The sequence below is a fragment of the Hirundo rustica genome, chromosome 1 (assembly GCF_015227805.2).
Source record: "Hirundo rustica isolate bHirRus1 chromosome 1, bHirRus1.pri.v3, whole genome shotgun sequence".
NCBI lineage: Eukaryota > Metazoa > Chordata > Aves > Passeriformes > Hirundinidae > Hirundo > Hirundo rustica.
In genome coordinates this window covers 122,027,472-122,046,814 of record NC_053450.1, presented here as the reverse complement: position 1 = coordinate 122,046,814, position 19,343 = coordinate 122,027,472, and the positions used below count along the sequence as shown (strand labels likewise).

Here is a 19,343-nt window from a genome sequence, read left to right as displayed (position 1 = left end):
TTATCTTTGGCAATGTTGTAAATCTTACAGCAAGCATCAGATTTCATTGCTTTCGCTCCAGAAGTCCAGCAGACATTGCTGATACAGACTCTCTTTTTCTAATGGATTATTAGATATAAGTTAATGAATTTATATGTAACCGATTCTCTGGAAAATGAGATTTTTCTATTAATTTGCTTAGAAATAACTCTTTCTAGGGAAAAAGACCTTCGTCAAGTAAGTGGATAAAAATCATAGTCTGAAGCAATTTCAGTCTTAGTAGAATTAAATGTTTCTGTGTTTTTATTATTCCCTACTGTTTAAATAAGAAGTTCTATTTAATTTTGGAGTAAATGTTACATTTTGCGAGATAGATTACTTTGTGCTTTCCTTTTAATTTAATCAAGTGCCAAAACAAAATTTTTTTTCACAAAGAAAACTGCAGGGCATCAACAGAAACTGACAGATGCTTCTAACGCTGAAACAGCTACTGCCGTCCTTACAGGCAAAAAGTTGTCTGCATCTCCAGGTATCAATAGCTTAATTTTTGTCTGTCTTTATAAGCCTGAAAGTGTTGTCCATGTGAAGTAGTCACTAATAGTATTTGTAGTATAAAGTAGGTGGACTTGTTCTGTTTAATTAAATCATTAATTAGAGATGTGAAAATTGAGCTAAATATTTTGTCTCTTACCAAGTAGTAAAATTCATAAATAAGTTCATGTATCAGTTTAGTTGCTGTTTACTAATGTCAGTAGAGCAGAATTCTTGAATTTCTGCTTCACGGTTAAGGGAGGTGGTTTTGTCAAGCTAAGAAACAATTTATTTAAAAAAAAAAATCTTACTCAAATTTTCAGTTTGAGTATAATAGCACAGTAATTTTGCAGTCATTATTATGACTCCATTATAACATTCTACTGTAAAATCAATCTGTTGAAAAGTTCTGATTATGTGATGACAAGGTCAAGTCTACTGACTGTTTTCATGAATTACAGGAGTAGTGATTTATTAGAAAATGTTTATAATTATTATGAACTATTAAGTTATTGCAAAAGTAATACTCTAAAACTTCAATATGTAATAGGTTAAAGCTAAAGAAGAAATCCTTCACTATGAGCGTAGTGAGGCGTTGGAACAAATTGGAGTTGTGAATGCCCTATGCCCTGGGGTGTTTAAGGCCAGGTTGAATGGAGTTCTGAGAAGTCTCATATAGTGGGAGATGTCTCTGCCCATGGCAGGGGGATTGGAGCTAAAGGATCTTTAAGTCCCTTCCAGCCCAAACCATTCTGTGATTTTATTACTCAGTTTAAATTGATAAATGCCAAAAAATGCTGCTTAGCTTTTTCTGTGTTGTTTTATAACTGACAGATTCTTGCTATCTGTAAAACCAAAGGTAATTTCTATCAGTTTCCTCCTGTCTAAAGTAAATTTGAGCATTTCTTAAAACATACAGTCCCAGCAAGCTCAGTGATAGTGCGTGATGGAGTAGTTTGCTGAGGTAAGAATAATTAGAATGATAGCATACATATTCAGGTGTTTGTTTTCTCTCTTGGGAGAGTATTACATACGTGTGTATTTATGTCGATCTTCTCTCAGTGTGAGAGAACTGAACACAGACATACCAGTATGGTTGCTGATCTTACATAGCACATAATGCTGATTGTCTCTGGTTTGGATAACATTGACCACTCTGTTTTTGATGCACTCTCAAATCTGAGCTGTCATCACTCTTATGGACTTTATGGAACAAAAAAAAATCAATGTTCTTATGTTTTTCTTCAATGTTCACAGTTAGCCCCATTTCATCTGACATAGTTTCGGAATCCATGGTAAAGGAGCAAGTGCGTGAAATGAATAAAGAGATTGCTGAGAAAACAGAGAAGTATAAGAAATGCAAGCAAATGTTGGCAGTAAGTAAACAGCTGCTTCAGAAAGCTGAACAAAAAGTAGCTGTAGGTGCTAAGCCTTAAAACCACAAGGCCTTCCCAGCTGAGTTGCCTTCCTTGTTTGTTTCATACATCGTGATTATGGTAGAAATCTTAACATTGGAAAACACATTTTTGTTTAGTTAGCTCTTGACTGTGTATGGTTTTAGAGGGTACAGACAAGGAAAACCAAGATACAGTAAAACAAATGTCCACATGCTTCCGGTTGTAAATACTTTCTATCCTTATATTAAGTGTAATTGCTTTTATAAATCAAATAGAGCAGATTGCTGTAAGCCAGCTGATGTTTGGAACAAATGTGCCAGTGTTGATCTGAAGCACTGTCCAAAGCAAAGTAACTTTTCCCTATCTGCCTGTCATGGCTTTTACAGTGTTTTCACACCCGAGTGGGTGCTGCCAACTACCTTGGGCTCAGTCATACATAAAGGCATTTATTTGGTTGTTTTGACCAAAGTTGACACTTGATTTTCATTTAACCAGTTTGGATGTGTGCATGATGATGAAGTATTGCATAAGTGGCACTGGTAAAAAGTTGAGAACAGTTTAAGAAATTCAGAGTGTTGTTTGTCTTCATTTTGTTTCTTTTATTTATCACAGTGATACTGTTCTATTTTAGTAAAGTTTTCTGGGATGTAATAATGTAATTCTGCTCATGACCCTGACCATGGAGAGCCTGAATTGGCTTCTGTTGGCTGTTCATTCTATAGTAATTTTTGAAGAAAGCTTTGCCTTTGACCTTCTGGATGAAAGATACCTAGGTTGTAAAAGTCACTTGGGAAAGATTTTATATTGAAGTGAGGCACTTGAAAGAATAATCACGGTTGGTTGTATTAGGGTACAAAGAAACTTGAAACTGTGGAACTTAAGAGGAATATCATCTTGTTGAAAACTCACAGAAAGAAATGCCTATTGAACATCATTTTTATGCAGTGTTCTCTGGTCCTGACCATTTCAGAATCTTGAGTCAGGCTTGTAGAAGCCATTTGTAAATGGTCCTGTTTTAAAAGCATGAAGTTAATATAGTGACATTTTTGGGGGTGGGAGAGAAAATCTCTTTAGATTGTAAATATTTCATGCCATGGTATAAATTACTTTAGGATGAGAAGATGAAATGCAGTGTTTATGCTGATGAATTAGCCAAACTGGAGCTGAAGTGGAAAGAACAAGTGAAAATCAACGAGGGTATAAAATTACAGCTGGCAGCAATGGAGGATCAGTATAAAGTAAGTTACAGGTTTTATTTATGACAATGAATGGTTACCTCTTCTTAACATTATTTCTGATAGTTGAAGTAATGAAGAGCTTTAATAAGGAAAGCACACTAAATACATTTTTGCTGTAAATACAAATTCTGCTCTTGAAGAAACAATAGTCTTGTAATGCTTCTTTTAAAGTATGAGAGGTCTGCTAAGATCTTGTACCAGTTGGCCATCAGTCTTTTAATACTGTGGATTTAGACAAACCCCTGAATCATGTAGTCTTGTATTATGGGCAAAAAAAGGGCAAGGGATTTCTGATTTCCTGCTGTTTACTGTAATACTAGCAGGAAGATTCATTGGTGTTTTTGTCTAAAATCCTCATATTCTATATTGGATTGCCAGTGTAGTAATGTCTAATGCATCATATCTAAGTCAGTGGAGAGAGAGGAGTGATCAGTTGTTTTTAAAATCATTCAAGAATTTAATTTGGAGAACCTCAGCTATAGTTTTGGTAGAGTGATGTAACACATTCACCAGAAAGTCAAGCATAATGGGCAGCTTTAGCATACAAGGAGCCTTAATCTTTGAGTTTATGTGATAGTAATGCTTATACTGAATTAGCTTCTTAGGTCAATAGGTATAAGATAAGGGCAACAAATGTTCATGAGATGAGCTTTTCTGCTGGTTCTCAGTGTAATGGTGATAATATGGTTGACTCTGTTGCCCGTTTTTGCCCATTGTGATGAAAAGTGATTGAACTGTGACTATTGGTTCTACTAGGAACCTCTTTTTATTAGCAATTACAGCACTTTTTCTTTATAAATAGACAAATTACTCTACAGTTTATTTCAGTACTCCATAGGCCATCTTTTTCCAACACTTTCCAAAGCTCTAATTTCAATTTTATAAAATGCGTGACTCTTTCCCAGTTTATTTTACTAATTAGCAGTGATCGTTTGCCATGCGTAATTTAATGTGAAATAAGTTTAACTTATCAACAGCAGGTGTAGTAAATAATTGGTTCCACGACTGAAAGCATTTTGACTGCAATTAAAAAATTGCTATGATTCAGGAGGGTGCAGGTGGTAGAGAAAAAGTGAGCTTTTCTTCCCAGTCAGGAGATTTTGCTCCGTTGACCTAAACTAGGAGAAAGAAATTCAGAACTGAAAAAAATTGGTAAGCTGTTATGCCAAGCACTGAGCTTAGATATTGGAAAAACAGGGGAAGAGGCAGTCTCTAAAGAAGCTAGAATACAAATGAAATCATCCTTTGTAGTGAGAGATTATTTAAATCATCATTTTGAAGCCAGGAAGAATTGTGTAATGTGTCAGTTGTACCTCCTCCCAAAGTACCCAGCAGAGACACAAGGTAGATGTTTGTGAAACAAATTTAGTGTCCTTGAGGCAGGAGTAGCTTTTGATTCTCTCAAGTTCTGTGGTGGGACATATGAAATGCCAAGAGGTTTCTTCAGAAATAATGAGATGAGGCTTGCAAACCTACAGCTGTGTCTAGGCAGTGGTACCCCTCCTGTCATTGGTGGCACTGATACTACTCCTGGTTTTTAACATAGAATTTTGTCATTCCACAACCGTTCAGTGAAAACTGGCAAGAACAGGCTCCTAATGAACTGCTGTTGCCCAGCAGATAAAAGTTTGTGAGAATAGTTGGGTTGGATTTATAGTAACACTACGTGCTGCATGTAACTCTAGTAGACAAAACTATTTTCATCTGAAAGATTAACTTCATCAGGGAACTTTGCTTTCACGATGTAACATGCAGGGAAATAGTTTCCATTCACTAATACAAGAATTTTAATCTTCTGTTCATGTAGATTCAGCTGGCAGAAAAAGAGAGACGAATAAAGGAATTGGCATCGCAGCTGGAACTCTTTACCAGTGAGAAGGTATTGTCACACATTCTGAAATATTAATGCTAATGTACAAGTACATCTGAGGTATTATATGGCAATTAATCAAAGCCAAATTTTACTGAAAATGAAATAAAAAAAAGTCTTTGTTAGATTCATAGAGCATTGCATGGTTTGGTGCAAAGTTGTGATTTTTCTTTGAAACTTTATTTGATTACTTTATAATTCCAGTATGAAGAGATACTTAGTAAAAATAGGCATTTTAATACTGATAAACTGAAGTACAACTAAACTTTCAGATTAAGCTAGTTAATTTTTTTGTAAAATTCTAGATTGTCAAGCAGTTGGTATTTAATTCATCTTCTTTTTAAGCCAAGGATATAATTTTTAATAGATCTCTCATATTTTTCTAGTTTGAAAGAAATCAAATTAAGTTTGAGTTTTGGTGAGGCTAGTGTAGGTGGAGGGAGGAATTTTAAACACCACACATAAGACTGTCAACTGTAATAATAATAATAATGTATGAAGCTCATAAAAGCTTGGAACTTTGTCTACCAAATTTATAGATATTTACATTACAAAGAGGAATTGAAGTATCTTTCTAGACTGCACCCATGATTTAAAAGATTAAGCATGGGGTAGTAGTAAACAGCATTTCAATTTATACTTATTATCAGTGTTTGTTTATAAACGTCACCAAGCATAGCTTTCTAAAAATATTAATTTGCTGTCTCTTCAAATCTATGAAATTACTTTGTTTCTGGTTTATTTACATACTTAGGTAGCTTTGATTTTTTTTTTTTTTTTAATCCATCTCTACCCAGCTATCCAACTTCTAGCTAAGATTTTTTTGCACCACCTTTTTACATCATGTTGATGTAAATTCTGTTTTAATTGTATGTAATGTTAAAATTAAAGTACTAATTCTACTGCCTCTCATTTTAAACTGCTTTGTATCGCAGAAGAAACTGGTTTTAAAAACGAAAATCTTGATTTCATTGTTCATTAATTGTTCCTGCTTTGTATTGAATAAAGATTAATTAGATTTTACACACTCACTAAAACATGCAGTCCTAGCTTTTCAATCTTACCTGTTTTAATCACATGTTCCTTTTAGTTTATAAATCTAAAGTAACACTGGCATAGCTTTATATTGTATCTAGAGGAGGGATGCCATCCATTACATGAAGTCTCTTTGCATTTGAGTAGTGTTTTGTTTTCAGAGTAGTTATTGGTACTTGATTTTTGCATTTTTCTGTTCAAGAGGTTGATCCAAAGTTCACTTGTTTGCAAGAAAAAAAATATTAAATTGTTCCTTTTTTTAACAGACTTTTAACTCTTACGGAGTTGAACTGGAAATTGAAGCTTTGGTTTTAAGTTTCAATTTAAAGTCTTTTGGGGAAAAGACGCACTTCAGTCTTTGAGGGTTTCACTAGTATCACATCAGCAAATATTAAACATGGACCCAGAGAACCCAGAAGAAAATACTAATCAGAAAGAACATTACTGGAAAACATGTCTCCCTTAACAGTCCCTATTTTTAAATTATTGTTTTCATATTTATATCTCAGAATGTTTTGCTTAGTTCTGAATTTAAAAGGCATATTCCTTTTCATATTCATGGCATATTGCTCTCTATTCCTTAACCCACTGTGTTGAATGGAAGGATGAGAAAGATTTTTGTCAGGATAAATTACCGCTGATGCATTGACCATGAAGTCGCTTTAATTAGTGTCTTTTAAGATCTATACTGGCTTAGAGTTTAAATGGTTTCTAAGTTATAAAACCCCTTTATAGTTTGTAAATACAAACTATGTTGACAAAATATAGTTGAAAAAATTCCATATGGAATTATGTCAAGTATGTACAAAGATGTGCTCCACATACAAAAATGCTGCATTTTTGAACGGTATGATATGAAATGAAAAAAAGAATGGTTTTCTTTTTAATTGTAACTTTTAAAAACTTTTTTCACTGCACATTGTCTTTAGTTGTTGTTGTTAATCTAACCATTTTTGCTGATGTAGCTAATTTTTCTTCATTGTAAAAAGAATGCAGACACTTGAAAAATGTGGCATCTCTGTTCATGTAATTCGAACTAACTATCGAACCAAGAAAAAATCTCTTTAAAATATCTTCTTTGTATTTCCTTCTCTTACTGATTATTTTTGGTATTTATGGGTATACTTGGCATAAGACCAAAATGAAACAAAATAGGAAGGTTAGCAGATTTTCATAAACATTCCAAATTTTGCTAGGACTCCATAGGTTAACTACGTTTTGATCTTTGCATTGTTTAGGAACTTGGCAGGACACCAGGAGATCAAGCTGGAAGGATGATGGAAGGACAGACTTCACAGCAGACATTACATTTTCGCAACCCATATTCAGAGGAAAGTGGACCAGTTCCTGCAGTGCCAAGTAGACTACCAGTATTGCAATATGGAAACCCTTATGCAATTCAGGAAAGAAGAGGTAAATAAATTTCACACCCCCAATATCAGTTCTCCCTAACTGTTTCAAAAGCAATGCCTAATTTAATGCAGGTTAAGCACCAACAGTATTCAGACTGGTTTACAGCGCCTTTTCTGACTGATGAACATCAGTAAAGGGGCTTTATTTTATGACAGGAATCAGTAAGGTAAACAGAGTTTTAAACACCTTTGGAACAAACTGATTCTCTCCTATTGTTTTATATTATCTAAACCAAACTCTTGATTTTTAAAGGTAAGGTAGCATGTCTGTAATCTCAAAATACAGTCTACTGAACAAAGATGTCCTAATTAATTTTTCTTCAGATGGAGCAGATGGCGCTTTTAATCCTGATGAGATCCAAAGACCACCTGTTAGAAGTTCCTTTTGGGAGCTAGAAGATGATGTAGTGTGTAGCCAGCCCTCACGCAATCTCAGTCGGCCTGATGGTTTAGAAGATCCTGAGGATAGCAATGCAAGTTACCTTTTTTGTTATTTATTTTCCTTGATATGTTTACTGATGAGTTACCAAGAGTTTCACATAGGTTTTCTGTATCTGATAAGCCCGATTTATTGTTACGTAAATTTGGAATTAGTTTTTCTTTTTCCTGAAAAATATTTTTGCTTCCTGTGAAGGTGAAAACTCTATTGATGATAATACACTTGTTTGCCTAATCTCTTGAGTTACTGACAGCTTGTTTAGGACAGTAGCTTCTTAATATTTTTAAGTACTAAAGTAAAAAAGTAAAGTAATCTCAACTCATGATTTTTCTCTCCTGTGTGGTAGAATGAGAGTTCAAAATGTAGCCACATCTGACTCATTTTTTAATAGGAATATGGAAACTAAAGTGGAACAGAACAAATAATCTTTTGTTCTGTCTTCTGCAAGTCTGCATTTATTAATTTCCATTTTGAATGCTCTTTGCTATTGTATAGGTTTGAAAGAGCTTAATTGACTGTTGCCTCAAGCTGATTAAACTGAAAGAGAGAGATTTGCGCGGATTTTTTTTTTTTTTTTTTAAAGGCTTTGTATGTTTCAAGTTTCTGGTTAGCTTTTCTTTCTAGTACAGTTAACTTGCACATTCTGGTATGAAAAATTGGCTTCTTTAATAAATTGGACTGTATGTCTTCATTTGAACAGGAGCAGGCCTATTGCTTTTTCATATTCCAAGTACTCTTGCACCTTCAAAAATATTAAACAAGAAATACCTTTCTGCAAAGTATTGTGCTCTTTGCAAGTACAGCGGTATCATGACCTGTTTCTCATTTAGTCTAGTTTGCCACATTTAATTGCTATTAACCTTTGCAGAAACTGATCAGTGTTCAGACAGGCATGATTTTAGCCCTGGTGCTCAGCACCTATAATGGAGAAAAATGTATTTCTCCCTCCTACCTTTTGCTCCCAATGTCCATTACTGTGAATAATTAGAGGAACTGTCAGAGCTTTTGCAGCCTGTTCAAGATCTCGAATGTGAGCTTAATGCTGTCCCCACCTTTACTTCACATTTTGCATATTTAATCCGATCATTCTTGACGTAGCTATTACATCTGACAAGCTCTTCTCTTCTTTAGTCATCTGCTGCAGTTTAATTAGCAGGCTGTTCTCTCTGATCTATGTGCTTTGCCCTCTTGCAAACCCAAGAGAAACAGTGCTAGAGTCTTGTGCTCGTTTGCAGACACAACTTGGATTTTTGTAATGAGGTGGAATATAACAGGCTTAAATAAAGTTTGGCTTGAGAAAAGGCGCCTTTAAATCAAATAACTTATTATTTCAACAAATATCTTTATTTTTTATTTGCAACTGAGATTCAGTTGCTTGTTCCTCACCCAAATAGACTGTACATATAGTGCAGAAATTTATATGGAAATGAGGAGCTGCAAAATATTTCTAGGGAGACTTAGTAATATGGCAAACATAAAACAGTTCTGTGGTAGGATGTAAATAAATAACCAGGAAAAGCTGCCACATATATAGGTGATCCATTATAAAGAAGAGTCTGTCGTTTGTGCAGAAGAAACAGCAAATATAAAATGATGAATATGAGGGGATTACCATTTCTCGGACTGTTTTTTAAAATAAGATATTTAAGATGTAGTTCTCTGCATTTTTTCAACCAGCAGGATGTAGAGCCTTTTGCTGGAGGAGGATTCCCTCCCAGAAGAAAAGGACTGGTAGATGTGCTGCATTGTTTAAAATTGCGTGGACTTCTGCTGTCCTCCTGTCCACATTCCTATTACTACACATTATATTAATTTAAGAAATTAAGGGTGTTGTAGTCGCTTCCACCTCTTCATGGCTGTTTTGGTAGTGGTTCACCTATGATGATGAAGTTTTCTATTTATCTAAGACAACAGACCTTTCAGCCATGAAGAGGTGGAAGCGACTATAACACCCTTAATTTCTTAAACTAATATAACACAAGATATTCAAATGCCTCAGAACTTCTGTGCTGTTGTGTTCCAATTTGCTTTCTCCCAAAACTTGGTTCCTTAGAAATGGGCACATCCATGTCTTCGGTTGTCATAAAACCCCTTCAGTTTTGTATGACTGGGAATACTTTACAGGATTCTTGTAGCTTTGACTTTTGGAACTCATAGGCCAATTAAACTGTGATTTCTGAGAGGGATAAACTGATCTGTATTAATAGTGCCAACTGTGCATGTGCATGTATGATTTTGTGTGGAGTGGCTGACCTGCCACAGGTTCCTGCTGTCATCTACTCAACACTAATTTTCCATTTGCTCATGGTCCTATAATTGACTGAAATGGAATTGTTGGGAGCAAAGAATTCTGGCGGTAGAGGGAGAGATCCATAAACAAAACATATACATATAAACATAAACACACACACACACACACACATATATATATAAATATATACTAAAGTATTGAGTTTTAGAAATGTAGTCTTGATTATAGTTGGCAGCATGCCCAGAATAACTATCCTGAGACTATTAAACAATGTTTTAGTCACAGTAAATTTGTGGGGGATGGAGAATGTAACTCTTGGCAACTGAGCACCAGATCAGGATGTTTCTTCAGGTAACTCCAAAATGGCCTTTCTTCTAGCAACCCCCCCCCCCCCCCACAATGCATTATTAGCCTGGCAGCAAATTACTGTCTTTTGCATGGGAAGGACATGAAAGGAGCAGTTGGTATCCAGGTGTCTCTTGGGAGAGCAGACTGCTTGCAGGGCGGTTGAGAGGCCTAGAGGAGTGAGTTTGGTATCACTCCCATAGCAGAGCTGAATCCCAGAAATGAAGTGTTTGTGCCCTTCTTCCCAGTGTACCTGCACTGCACATCAGCTCTATGTCTGTTCATATGTTGTTTAAGGCCTAGGATGGGCATTGGTTCCTTCCTTTTGCCTGTCAACATGATCTGTAGTGCTTGGGGATGGGGTTTTGTACTGTGTCACACAGCTTTCTAATTTCTGTTTGACAATCCTGGAACTGCTTATGGTTGTAATTATCAAAGCAGTACTTGAGACAGAATTGGTTGGTTTCAGTAAAACTAATGGAGTTGCACTTACTTCTGACAGTTTCATGTCTGGCTTTACCTTCTTCCCCTAATGGTAACCCCACCCCCCCCCTTTTTTACCAAGTTTAATGTGTAATACTGTATTTATCTTTATGATTCACTTAATTTGTGGAACTCATTGTGGCAGTTTCTTAAAGATCAGAGGTACAGTCCAGTGATAATAGTTAAGTCATGATGTTAAAGACATCCTTTATAATTATTCAGACTTCTGAGTTCAGGGAGCCTGGCACTTGTTCTGCTACAGGACCATGGTGCCACCCTGTGGGTCCATGGTATCAGTCTTTTTTCCTAAGGACCTGAGACCGTGTACTCACTGTGTTAGTCACTGCAGGGCACTGTACAGCTCTCTAAGAATGTGCAATAATGTCCATGTCCCTGGTCATCAGTCTGGAACGCAAGAAAAGTGGCTTTGGATCTACACAGAAACAGTTTAATCTGCTCTTTTTCTCAAAATACAGAATTTGGCCTTTCATCAAAACAACTTGGATGATTTAACCACATGGTATCGAAGTAAGCTGATGCCTTTGCTTAACATAGAGCATAGACAAGAGTCACTGAGGCCTGATGTCCCAGCAATTGTTGTCATACTCTCTGTAAAGCAGCTTCAAAAACCACCCCATTTTGTCTTTTGAGCTGTCAGGGTTGGTTCTTTTTCCCAGAGGAGAGTGATGGGTGTTCAAATGCCAGGTTGAAAAGCACGTGTAACCTTGTTTATAAAAATAAAGAATGGATTGCTGGATGATACTGGGCACTAAGTGGCTGTGAACCAAGATGAGAACCGTGTGAATCATGATGATCTGTCGTCCCCCCATAAGTGCTCCATTTTACATGGAACACTTAGGAGTTTTGTCCATCAGAAATGACAGGAATAGACAACTGTTGGAGCCCAGAAGAATAGCACCTTCTCTGTTTTCCAGAGGTTTGAGTTACTCCAGGGCGCTGCGTGAGAATTTTTAGTTCTTGGTGACTACAATGTTTACTGTAACTTGTAATTAGAATGGCTGGGAAGTCCTCAGACTGAGATAAAGTTCTCATGGTTCCTGTTTGACCATGCTGTGGTTACACAGTAATCTCTGTAACATCTCTGTGAGGTCAGCTGAACACAGAGACATTTGCATTCTTCTTGTGTGGGTTAGGCATCCCAAAAGGTTAAGAACTGATCCCTGTGACTTGGCCAAGAGCAAAAGTACACTGAACAGGCAGACGTTGTGTATCCTAAGAGGGTAATATCAGTACATACTTAGTGTTGACATTCTTGTACAGGGCCTGGGTCAGAAGCTGGTGTAAGGAACACACAGTATGAATTTCACAATTAAGGGAACTGGGCCACGAGAAAGCTGTAGCCTTAGGACACTCCAAAGGCTTTTACATGTGCTTGCCTTTTGTTACGAGAGCTCTTGCAGAGCAGCCGTTTAGGACAGTGCAGGTGTGCCTGTGCAGAAGAAAGTATTGTCCTCTTTTTCAGATGTTTCTCAGAAAGGAACAAGGAGGAATGTTACGTTTGTACGTGGTAGGGTACCACACTTGTCAGAAGCAGAAAAATAGGGTAAAAGCTGTCAACAGTTTTATCTTACCAAGTGACCAGCAGTAAGCCAAATGCCTTAAAAAAACCCCAAAAACCAAAAAAAGGCTATGAGGGGTAAAGGGGTAATACTGAAGAAATTAACTAAGACTTAAGTGTTAATTTGGCCAGTGTTTGTAATGGAACTGTTTTACTGATGGAAGATGCACATGAATTTTCTTGGTTAAGTCCTGGTGTGCTTCAGTCTGGTATTCAGTGAATTTGTTGTGTTTTTGAACAAGATGTAGCATTGTAGCACGAGAGTACTTTAAACGAAAAGTTCTTCTTTCTTAATACATCCATCCTTCATGACAAAAGGAACAACTGATGTTTTAAAAGTCATATGCCCTTTTCACTGCAGGTGCAAAGCAAACAGACTGCAAGATTGTTTGTTGCCAGCATCTTGTCATAGCAGGCCCCACTGCCTGTCTAATGAAAATATTAAATGGTTGAAACTAAGCAGGTGTTGTCAGAAGAAGAATATTGAGGAAATTTTCCCATCCTTCCCTGTTTCCATTAATTCTTCATAATGGAGAAATGTGTTAGCCTAAAACTGAAATATGTTTGCAAATGAGTTATCTATATAAAACACAGCATATGTGCCGTTTTGTGTGTTCCTTCGCACAAAGTTTTTTTGTAAATCAGCTAAATAATTCTTAGCCTTTGCCTTTAAGGCATCTTCGAGATAAAAAAAGGAAAATAAGGTAGGAGTTGGAGTTCCAAAAATCTTGGAATGTACTTGTATATCCACCTTGAAATAACTTTGTTTTGTGCTCTATTATCGAAGTGCATAATAGAGCCAAGATGTGCAAAAGTTAAACTTGTGCTGCAGAAATTACAGAGTCAAGGTAAATTTCATCTGGGTTTGTGTTTGATAACAAAAATACATGTTGAGGAGAAAAAAAAGCTGTTTGTAGGGGTTATTCTTTAAAATACTTTCCCTTTTCAATAGGATGATGACAACACTGTACCTTCTGCTCCTGATCCTCCAAGTCTTCTCTTGCGTGAGCGGGGCACAGGCTTCTGCTTTGATTCCAGGTAGATATTATCTTTTATTGGTCTTTAAGGGCATGGAGAGCTTCGTGTAGAGCTACTCAAGGGTGGGGGTGGAGGTGAAAAGCTACTGAGCATTTTCAGTGAATATTTGGTTTATAATTAACTGGCAGAGAATATGCCGTGAGACTGGGCAGGCTGTTCATGCTCTACCTTTGATGGAATTTGGACAATGTTTTTAGCAAATGAATGAATAACTTTTGTTTTTTCCCCTCTCTTGCCAATCTAATTGTGAACCTAAGCTTAGAGCTTTTATAAAGTGTTACGTTTGCTAAGAGCTAGCATTTATGAGCAGAGAGAGTGGTTTCCCATGAAACTGTTTGGCCATTAAGGCATTCAATAGATTTGTATTCAGTGGTAGCTGGAGTAAGGTCAAAATTATGTTGCTTTTAAAATGCCAGGTTATTTTGGAATTTGCGTGTAAAACTGCTCTGACTGTATTGAGTGCTTTCGGCAAAACATTTAAATGAACTGGATGGTATTTGGATACAAAGTCCACTCAAATTTAAGTTGGTAGTAAAGTTCTGAATGTTGGTGGCAGCAGGATCCTTTTAGTTTGCATTAACAGAATAAATAGAAATGAACTGTTCCCTTTTTTGCTTTCTCTGCACCTCCCTGTGAAGTTTTGATGTGCACAAGAAATGCCCTCTCTGCGATGTGATGTTTCCCCCAAACTACGACCAGAGCAAGTTTGAGGAGCACGTTGAGAGCCACTGGAAGGTTTGTCCCATGTGCAGTGAGCAGTTCCCGCCTGACTACGACCAGCAAGGCTTTGAGAGGCACGTCCAGACGCACTTCGATCAGAACGTATTAAATTTTGATTAAATACCTTGTTTTGCAGTGTAGCTTAAACCCCCACCACTTTGAGTAGTCCACCTCCGAAACACAAGCAGTGCAGCTTTCTGTAACAGTGCAAAACTTCTGATTAAAAGCTCATGTACTCTAATGGGAGCCATGGCTGTAAGCTGCTATGGGGTTATGTTCTCTCTCTGCCTAACACTTTACTAAGGAGACCCACACCCCTCACCTTGTTGTGTATGTAGCTATTTATTCCCCTACTTAGTGGAATTTCTTCCCCTACTTAGTGGAATGCCTAAGGACACAGGAATGACTGAGCCTCAGAAAAAATGAGACCGGCTTCATGGTGTTCTTCAGCTACATTTAAAAAAGTTCATCAAAACATCTGTGGTTTCTCCTAACCTTGATAACTGGGGCACAATTAAAAATGTAATAAGCAGGTGTTTCTCCTAGCAAATCCACATAGCTTTTCTCTGAGTAACACTTAAATTGGAAAGCTACATTACTTACCCTATGAAAATATAGTTTTCTAGTACATTTCTGAGATGTAGATGCATGTACTGTGAGATTCCAGGCTTGCAACAAGAGGAATGGCAAATACTTTAGTTTCACATGTAGAATGTTTGCCTTAAGGAATAACGTTCAGTGAGGTATGTTATACTTTAAGGCAGTGGTTTTGAGTTGAAAGAGACAGCTGTGCTTAAATGCCTAAAAGTAATTGTTTAAAAAATAATTGCCATTATGTTGCAGTTTTATTCAGTAGAAAATATTGTTCTATTTTCACAACAGTGGATTGTGTTCCTTCTGGCTTTTAAAACCTTTTGTGTTTTAACTTTATGTATTTCTTTCCAATAAGTAAAAACACGTGTGTATATCTAAACATTTTATATTTACTTTAACTGTATTAAGTAAATTTGCTTCCCACTTGTTGTACAGTAGTCTTGTTACATTAAAAGCAGAATTATTCATGGAGTTCAGTGGTCTATTTTTCCTGCTGCTCATTTTGAAATTAAACAGAGTGTGGACTACTTAGGAGGAAATGATGACTCAGCATTGTATGACAAAGGGTTGCTCTTCACATCTGTTTATGTTCTTTCTTTGAGAGGGAGACTCTGGAATTAAGGCTTGGAGTAGCTTCTGTTGACTGGAGTTCTCTCCTTAACATATGCAATATCTAGTTAATGCAGGACTTAACTAAAAACTGCTTGATGTGGATGAATTGCAGTGTCCTTGGGCAGCAGCGTCTCATCAGTGCTTGTGTGCCATTTGCAGTCTAAAGATTTTTGTAACTGGGAGCTTCATATCAAGAGCTGGCCTGAGGTAAAGCATGGATTTTTTTTTCTTACCGTAACTCAACAGCAGATGAAAACAGTTAGAACAGACTCCAAGAGTTTAATGATACCAAAGTAAAATAAACAAATAAAAGACTATACACAGCTCGAGAACTGAACTCTAAATTAGGAATAAGAAATGAGCAGTCTTTTTAGGTCCGAGGCAGTTTATTTTAAATGTGATTTGATTTACATTTATAAGCAGCTTTCCTGACAGGAATTCTTTAAGTTGCCTTCAGTTCTAAAACAAACCTCTGCCACTTTCAAACTTAAAGTACTTTGTCCCCAACAAAACATATGAAAATATAATTTAAAGCACACTTTTCACAGACACAGTACAATACATTCACTATACACAGTATAACAAAATAGTCCCATCTTTACCTGTTTAATAATACTGTCACAATGAATAGGTAAATAGAAACTGGAATTTCAGTTTTATAGTTGAAAGGAATTTACATGCAACAATGACGTTTTACAACTGTTTAGCTGTTGAACGAACTCGCCCAGCCTGTAGTTCTTGCACTAGGAGCAGAGCCAAAACGTGTTTGTTGGCCAGATCTGTTGCCAAAGCTGCAGAAGGTGGGAAGTGGCCGCTTGGGGCCTTGTGTGTACCAGTAACTCTCATGTCTGGATCATCCTTTAAACCCGGCTGTCACGGTCACCTCTCTGGGACCAGAGAGAGGTGTGTTTTGCTTCGCTTCACTTCGGCTGTTCTAAACACTCAGTAGGATGATTCTTGTGTGTTTTAATGAGACTTTTACTCTGCTGGAGAAAAGGTAATTGTCATCCTTACAAAGTTTTCCTTTAAAGCTTTGGAAAAAAAAAATTGGGAAAGCTCATTCCTCCTTTATGGGAGCTTGCTTTTGCACTTAAAAGAACAGGAACCAAGCCAAGGCGATGACTGTGTTAATACTGGGAGTTCCTCCTGCACCCTTGCCAGGCAAAGGAGGGTTCAGGCCAGGGCTGGTGGAGGACGCCCACCTCTGCACCCAGCCAGCTGAACTCCAGGAATAGCACTTGTGAGAAGAATGCTCAAGGCAGGATGGCAAGCAACAAATGTTCAGGTATGGTCCAGACACGAAGCGCTTGCATGTTGGCTTTTAAGTCAGTCTCTGACCACCTGCTGCAAGAAGCACTTAATCTTCAGTAAGGCTCAAATGTCATTTTTCAGCAAAATTAATTGTAAAGCTAAACAGACACTTCCAAATGGAATGCAGTGACCTACAATGAGAAGCAAAAAATGCACAAAGAAATCTCAGAACACAATGAATGTGAGGGAGAGGCATTAGAACTCCCTTAGCACATCTAACGGACCTCCTTAAACCATGCGCTGAATTTCTCATTTTTATTTGCAACCGCAGCACATGCTCGTACAGTAGTTGCAAGAATTGGCAACACATAAAACATTAAATCTGTTGGCAATAGAGAACTACAAAGTGCTTCAAAACTTCATCTGAGATGAAGATAATTGTTTCTCACACACACATAAATTTGCACTTAAGTATTTCCAAGTGTCTTTCTAACAGATAGTTCAGGGGTAAATATTTAGTTGGACTGGGATATTGGTCCTCAAAAGTTTGATGGGCATGAACATAACATGACATCTTGTACAGAGAAAAAAAATGTAATTGCTAACACTAAAGTGATTGTTTACTAGTTCGAATGGCAAGGTTTTCAGCATTTCAAGAGGGAGGAAAAAAGAAAGATTTGCAAGATAATATAAAATACAGCAAGCACACCTTTTTATGTATGTTATTTAAGTATGAAAATATTTTTAGCATATTATGTTAAACATTCTTTCTTATTTATATTTCCATTACCTAAAAGACTTGCTACTCCACTGATAACTCCGTTATGTAAGGCATGTTAACTATAGTTTGACGAGGGCGGTACTGTTTTGGTTTTGCACACACATTGACAGATGCATCAAAAGTCTTCATCACGTTACAATCTTGAAAGGATGTCAGTGCCAAGCTCTCCTCCTCACGCTCCTGTCCCACACATCAGTACAACTAAATATGCAACGTCCCCCTAGTTCTTTTGTTTTTTTTTTTGGAGAAAAATGTTCTGAAGAACCTATAGCTTTTATAGCACCTTATCTCAGAGTAATGAAAATGGGTATGATGATAACATGTGCAAATGTACAAAATCATTAACTCTACAAAGATACATCATTCCAAAATTACAGAAAATTTTAAAGCATGCATTTAATTTTTTTAAAGGGTTGCTGAGTGCTTCCCCTGAAAAAGGTGGCTGTTCTCAAAATCAGCAACTGCTGGTGAGGATTTCTTGGCACATTTGTGACCAGCATGTTATTGCTGCATCTTCCTGATGATCTCAGCAGACACGGGGGGATGGAAATTGATTGTGTGGTGCCGCAGGCCCTGAGCTGTCTTGTAACTCTTTCCACAGCGACATTTGAATGGTTTGCGTACGCGGATTTGTGTTCTGTGGCCGTTCTTGGCGTGGTACTTGATACCGTTCACATTCTGTGAGGGAGAAGGGAAAATGTCAGTGCTCAAGTGGGCTGACACAGGCTCTGCTTCCAGGTAAAACCTGAAAATGGATCAATGTTAGCAAAATCCTATAAACTGCTGGGAGCAGTTTACAGGTGGGCTGTGCTCCCAAGGTACCAGGTGGGACAAGGACAATAATTTGTGTGGTTCTCAAAACTCACCTGCTTGGTTGATCCTGATTTTTGTCTCCCAATATATGTCACTTCCCAAAGAATACCATGTAATGGACTCACACATGGTTGCTCTTTGTGTCCTGACATCTTTTTCATATAGCACTGACAAATCTTATTCAGAGGTTCATTTACAAACAAACAAAGAATTGGCATGAAGACTTGGGTCACACCTCTTTAAAGAGCTGAGACTCCCCCATGGTGGGTCTGTTCTGTTTTGTGTCATTGTTTCTAGATATGTCTTTAAACTCCAGCAAATTCTGATCGTTTACACATTGCCTCCAAAGAAATAACTGCAGGGAATGCTTAACTCAAAAAAGTTACACAGGATACTTAAAAAATAATCCAGAGAAGCTGTCTTCAAAATAGCTATTGTTTGGGAATACTCCACAACTAAAACTGGAGAGCTGATCTCCACTAGTGCAAAACACAGCAAAACAACACACACCCCTGTTACACTGACAAGGGCAGGAGACAGGCCAAACTTCTGTCAACCAAAAACCTTACTAAACATAAATCAAAGTAATTCCCCTGTCTTCCTTTTCACATATTTCTGGCAAAAATGAAAGAAGCTGTTGTGATACTGTTCTGTGGAGTATACTGGAGTCTCTCATCTGCTCCCACTAAAAGAGCTTGGATTTTTGGATGAATAAGCAACAGCATACTATCTTTCATTTGAGCTTTTCTTCGGTTTCATCCTAAGAAGATAGCATTTGTGACAAAAAGAGACAGTTCCAAGACCCTCCTGTGTTCTCTCTAAAGATTCCAGATATGTATCTCAGTATTTTTTTAAATGTTAAAGGAAAAAAAAGAAAAGAAAAAGCTGAAGAGCTACAATCAACTAACAGCCTGGATATTAACCCACTAAATTAGGTCTTTGGGATTTTGTCTTTGCTGAACCATTGCCTGATGT

General features: G+C 37.1%; 2 protein-coding genes across 8 annotated transcripts in view; one reads left to right on the top strand and one right to left on the bottom strand.

Moving 5' to 3' along the window:
• Positions 1 to 15,382, top strand: part of TAX1BP1 (Tax1 binding protein 1) — a 55,943-nt gene extending 40,561 nt beyond the window's left edge. For 4 of the 7 annotated variants that reach the window (XM_040061145.1, XM_040061164.1, XM_040061134.2 and 1 more), the window contains exons 10-17: positions 415 to 508; positions 1,768 to 1,886; positions 3,020 to 3,145; positions 4,953 to 5,024; positions 7,289 to 7,463; positions 7,787 to 7,935; positions 13,512 to 13,597; positions 14,236 to 15,382. In XM_040061145.1, the coding sequence (XP_039917079.1) occupies positions 415 to 508; positions 1,768 to 1,886; positions 3,020 to 3,145; positions 4,953 to 5,024; positions 7,289 to 7,463; positions 7,787 to 7,935; positions 13,512 to 13,597; positions 14,236 to 14,437 (1,023 nt within the window). In that variant the 3' untranslated portion in view covers positions 14,438 to 15,382. The remainder of the gene's footprint in view (positions 1 to 414; positions 509 to 1,767; positions 1,887 to 3,019; positions 3,146 to 4,952; positions 5,025 to 7,288; positions 7,464 to 7,786; positions 7,936 to 13,511; positions 13,598 to 14,235) is intronic. The other 3 variants (XM_040061183.1, XM_040061193.2, XM_040061174.2) reach the window with 1 other exon arrangement.
• A 508-nt stretch (positions 15,383 to 15,890) lies between these two features.
• JAZF1 (JAZF zinc finger 1) overlaps positions 15,891 to 19,343 on the bottom strand; it is a 199,433-nt gene continuing 195,980 nt past the window's right edge. The window contains exon 5 of the mRNA XM_040086692.2: positions 15,891 to 18,233. Within this exon, the coding sequence (XP_039942626.1) occupies positions 18,057 to 18,233 (177 nt within the window). The 3' untranslated portion in view covers positions 15,891 to 18,056. The remainder of the gene's footprint in view (positions 18,234 to 19,343) is intronic.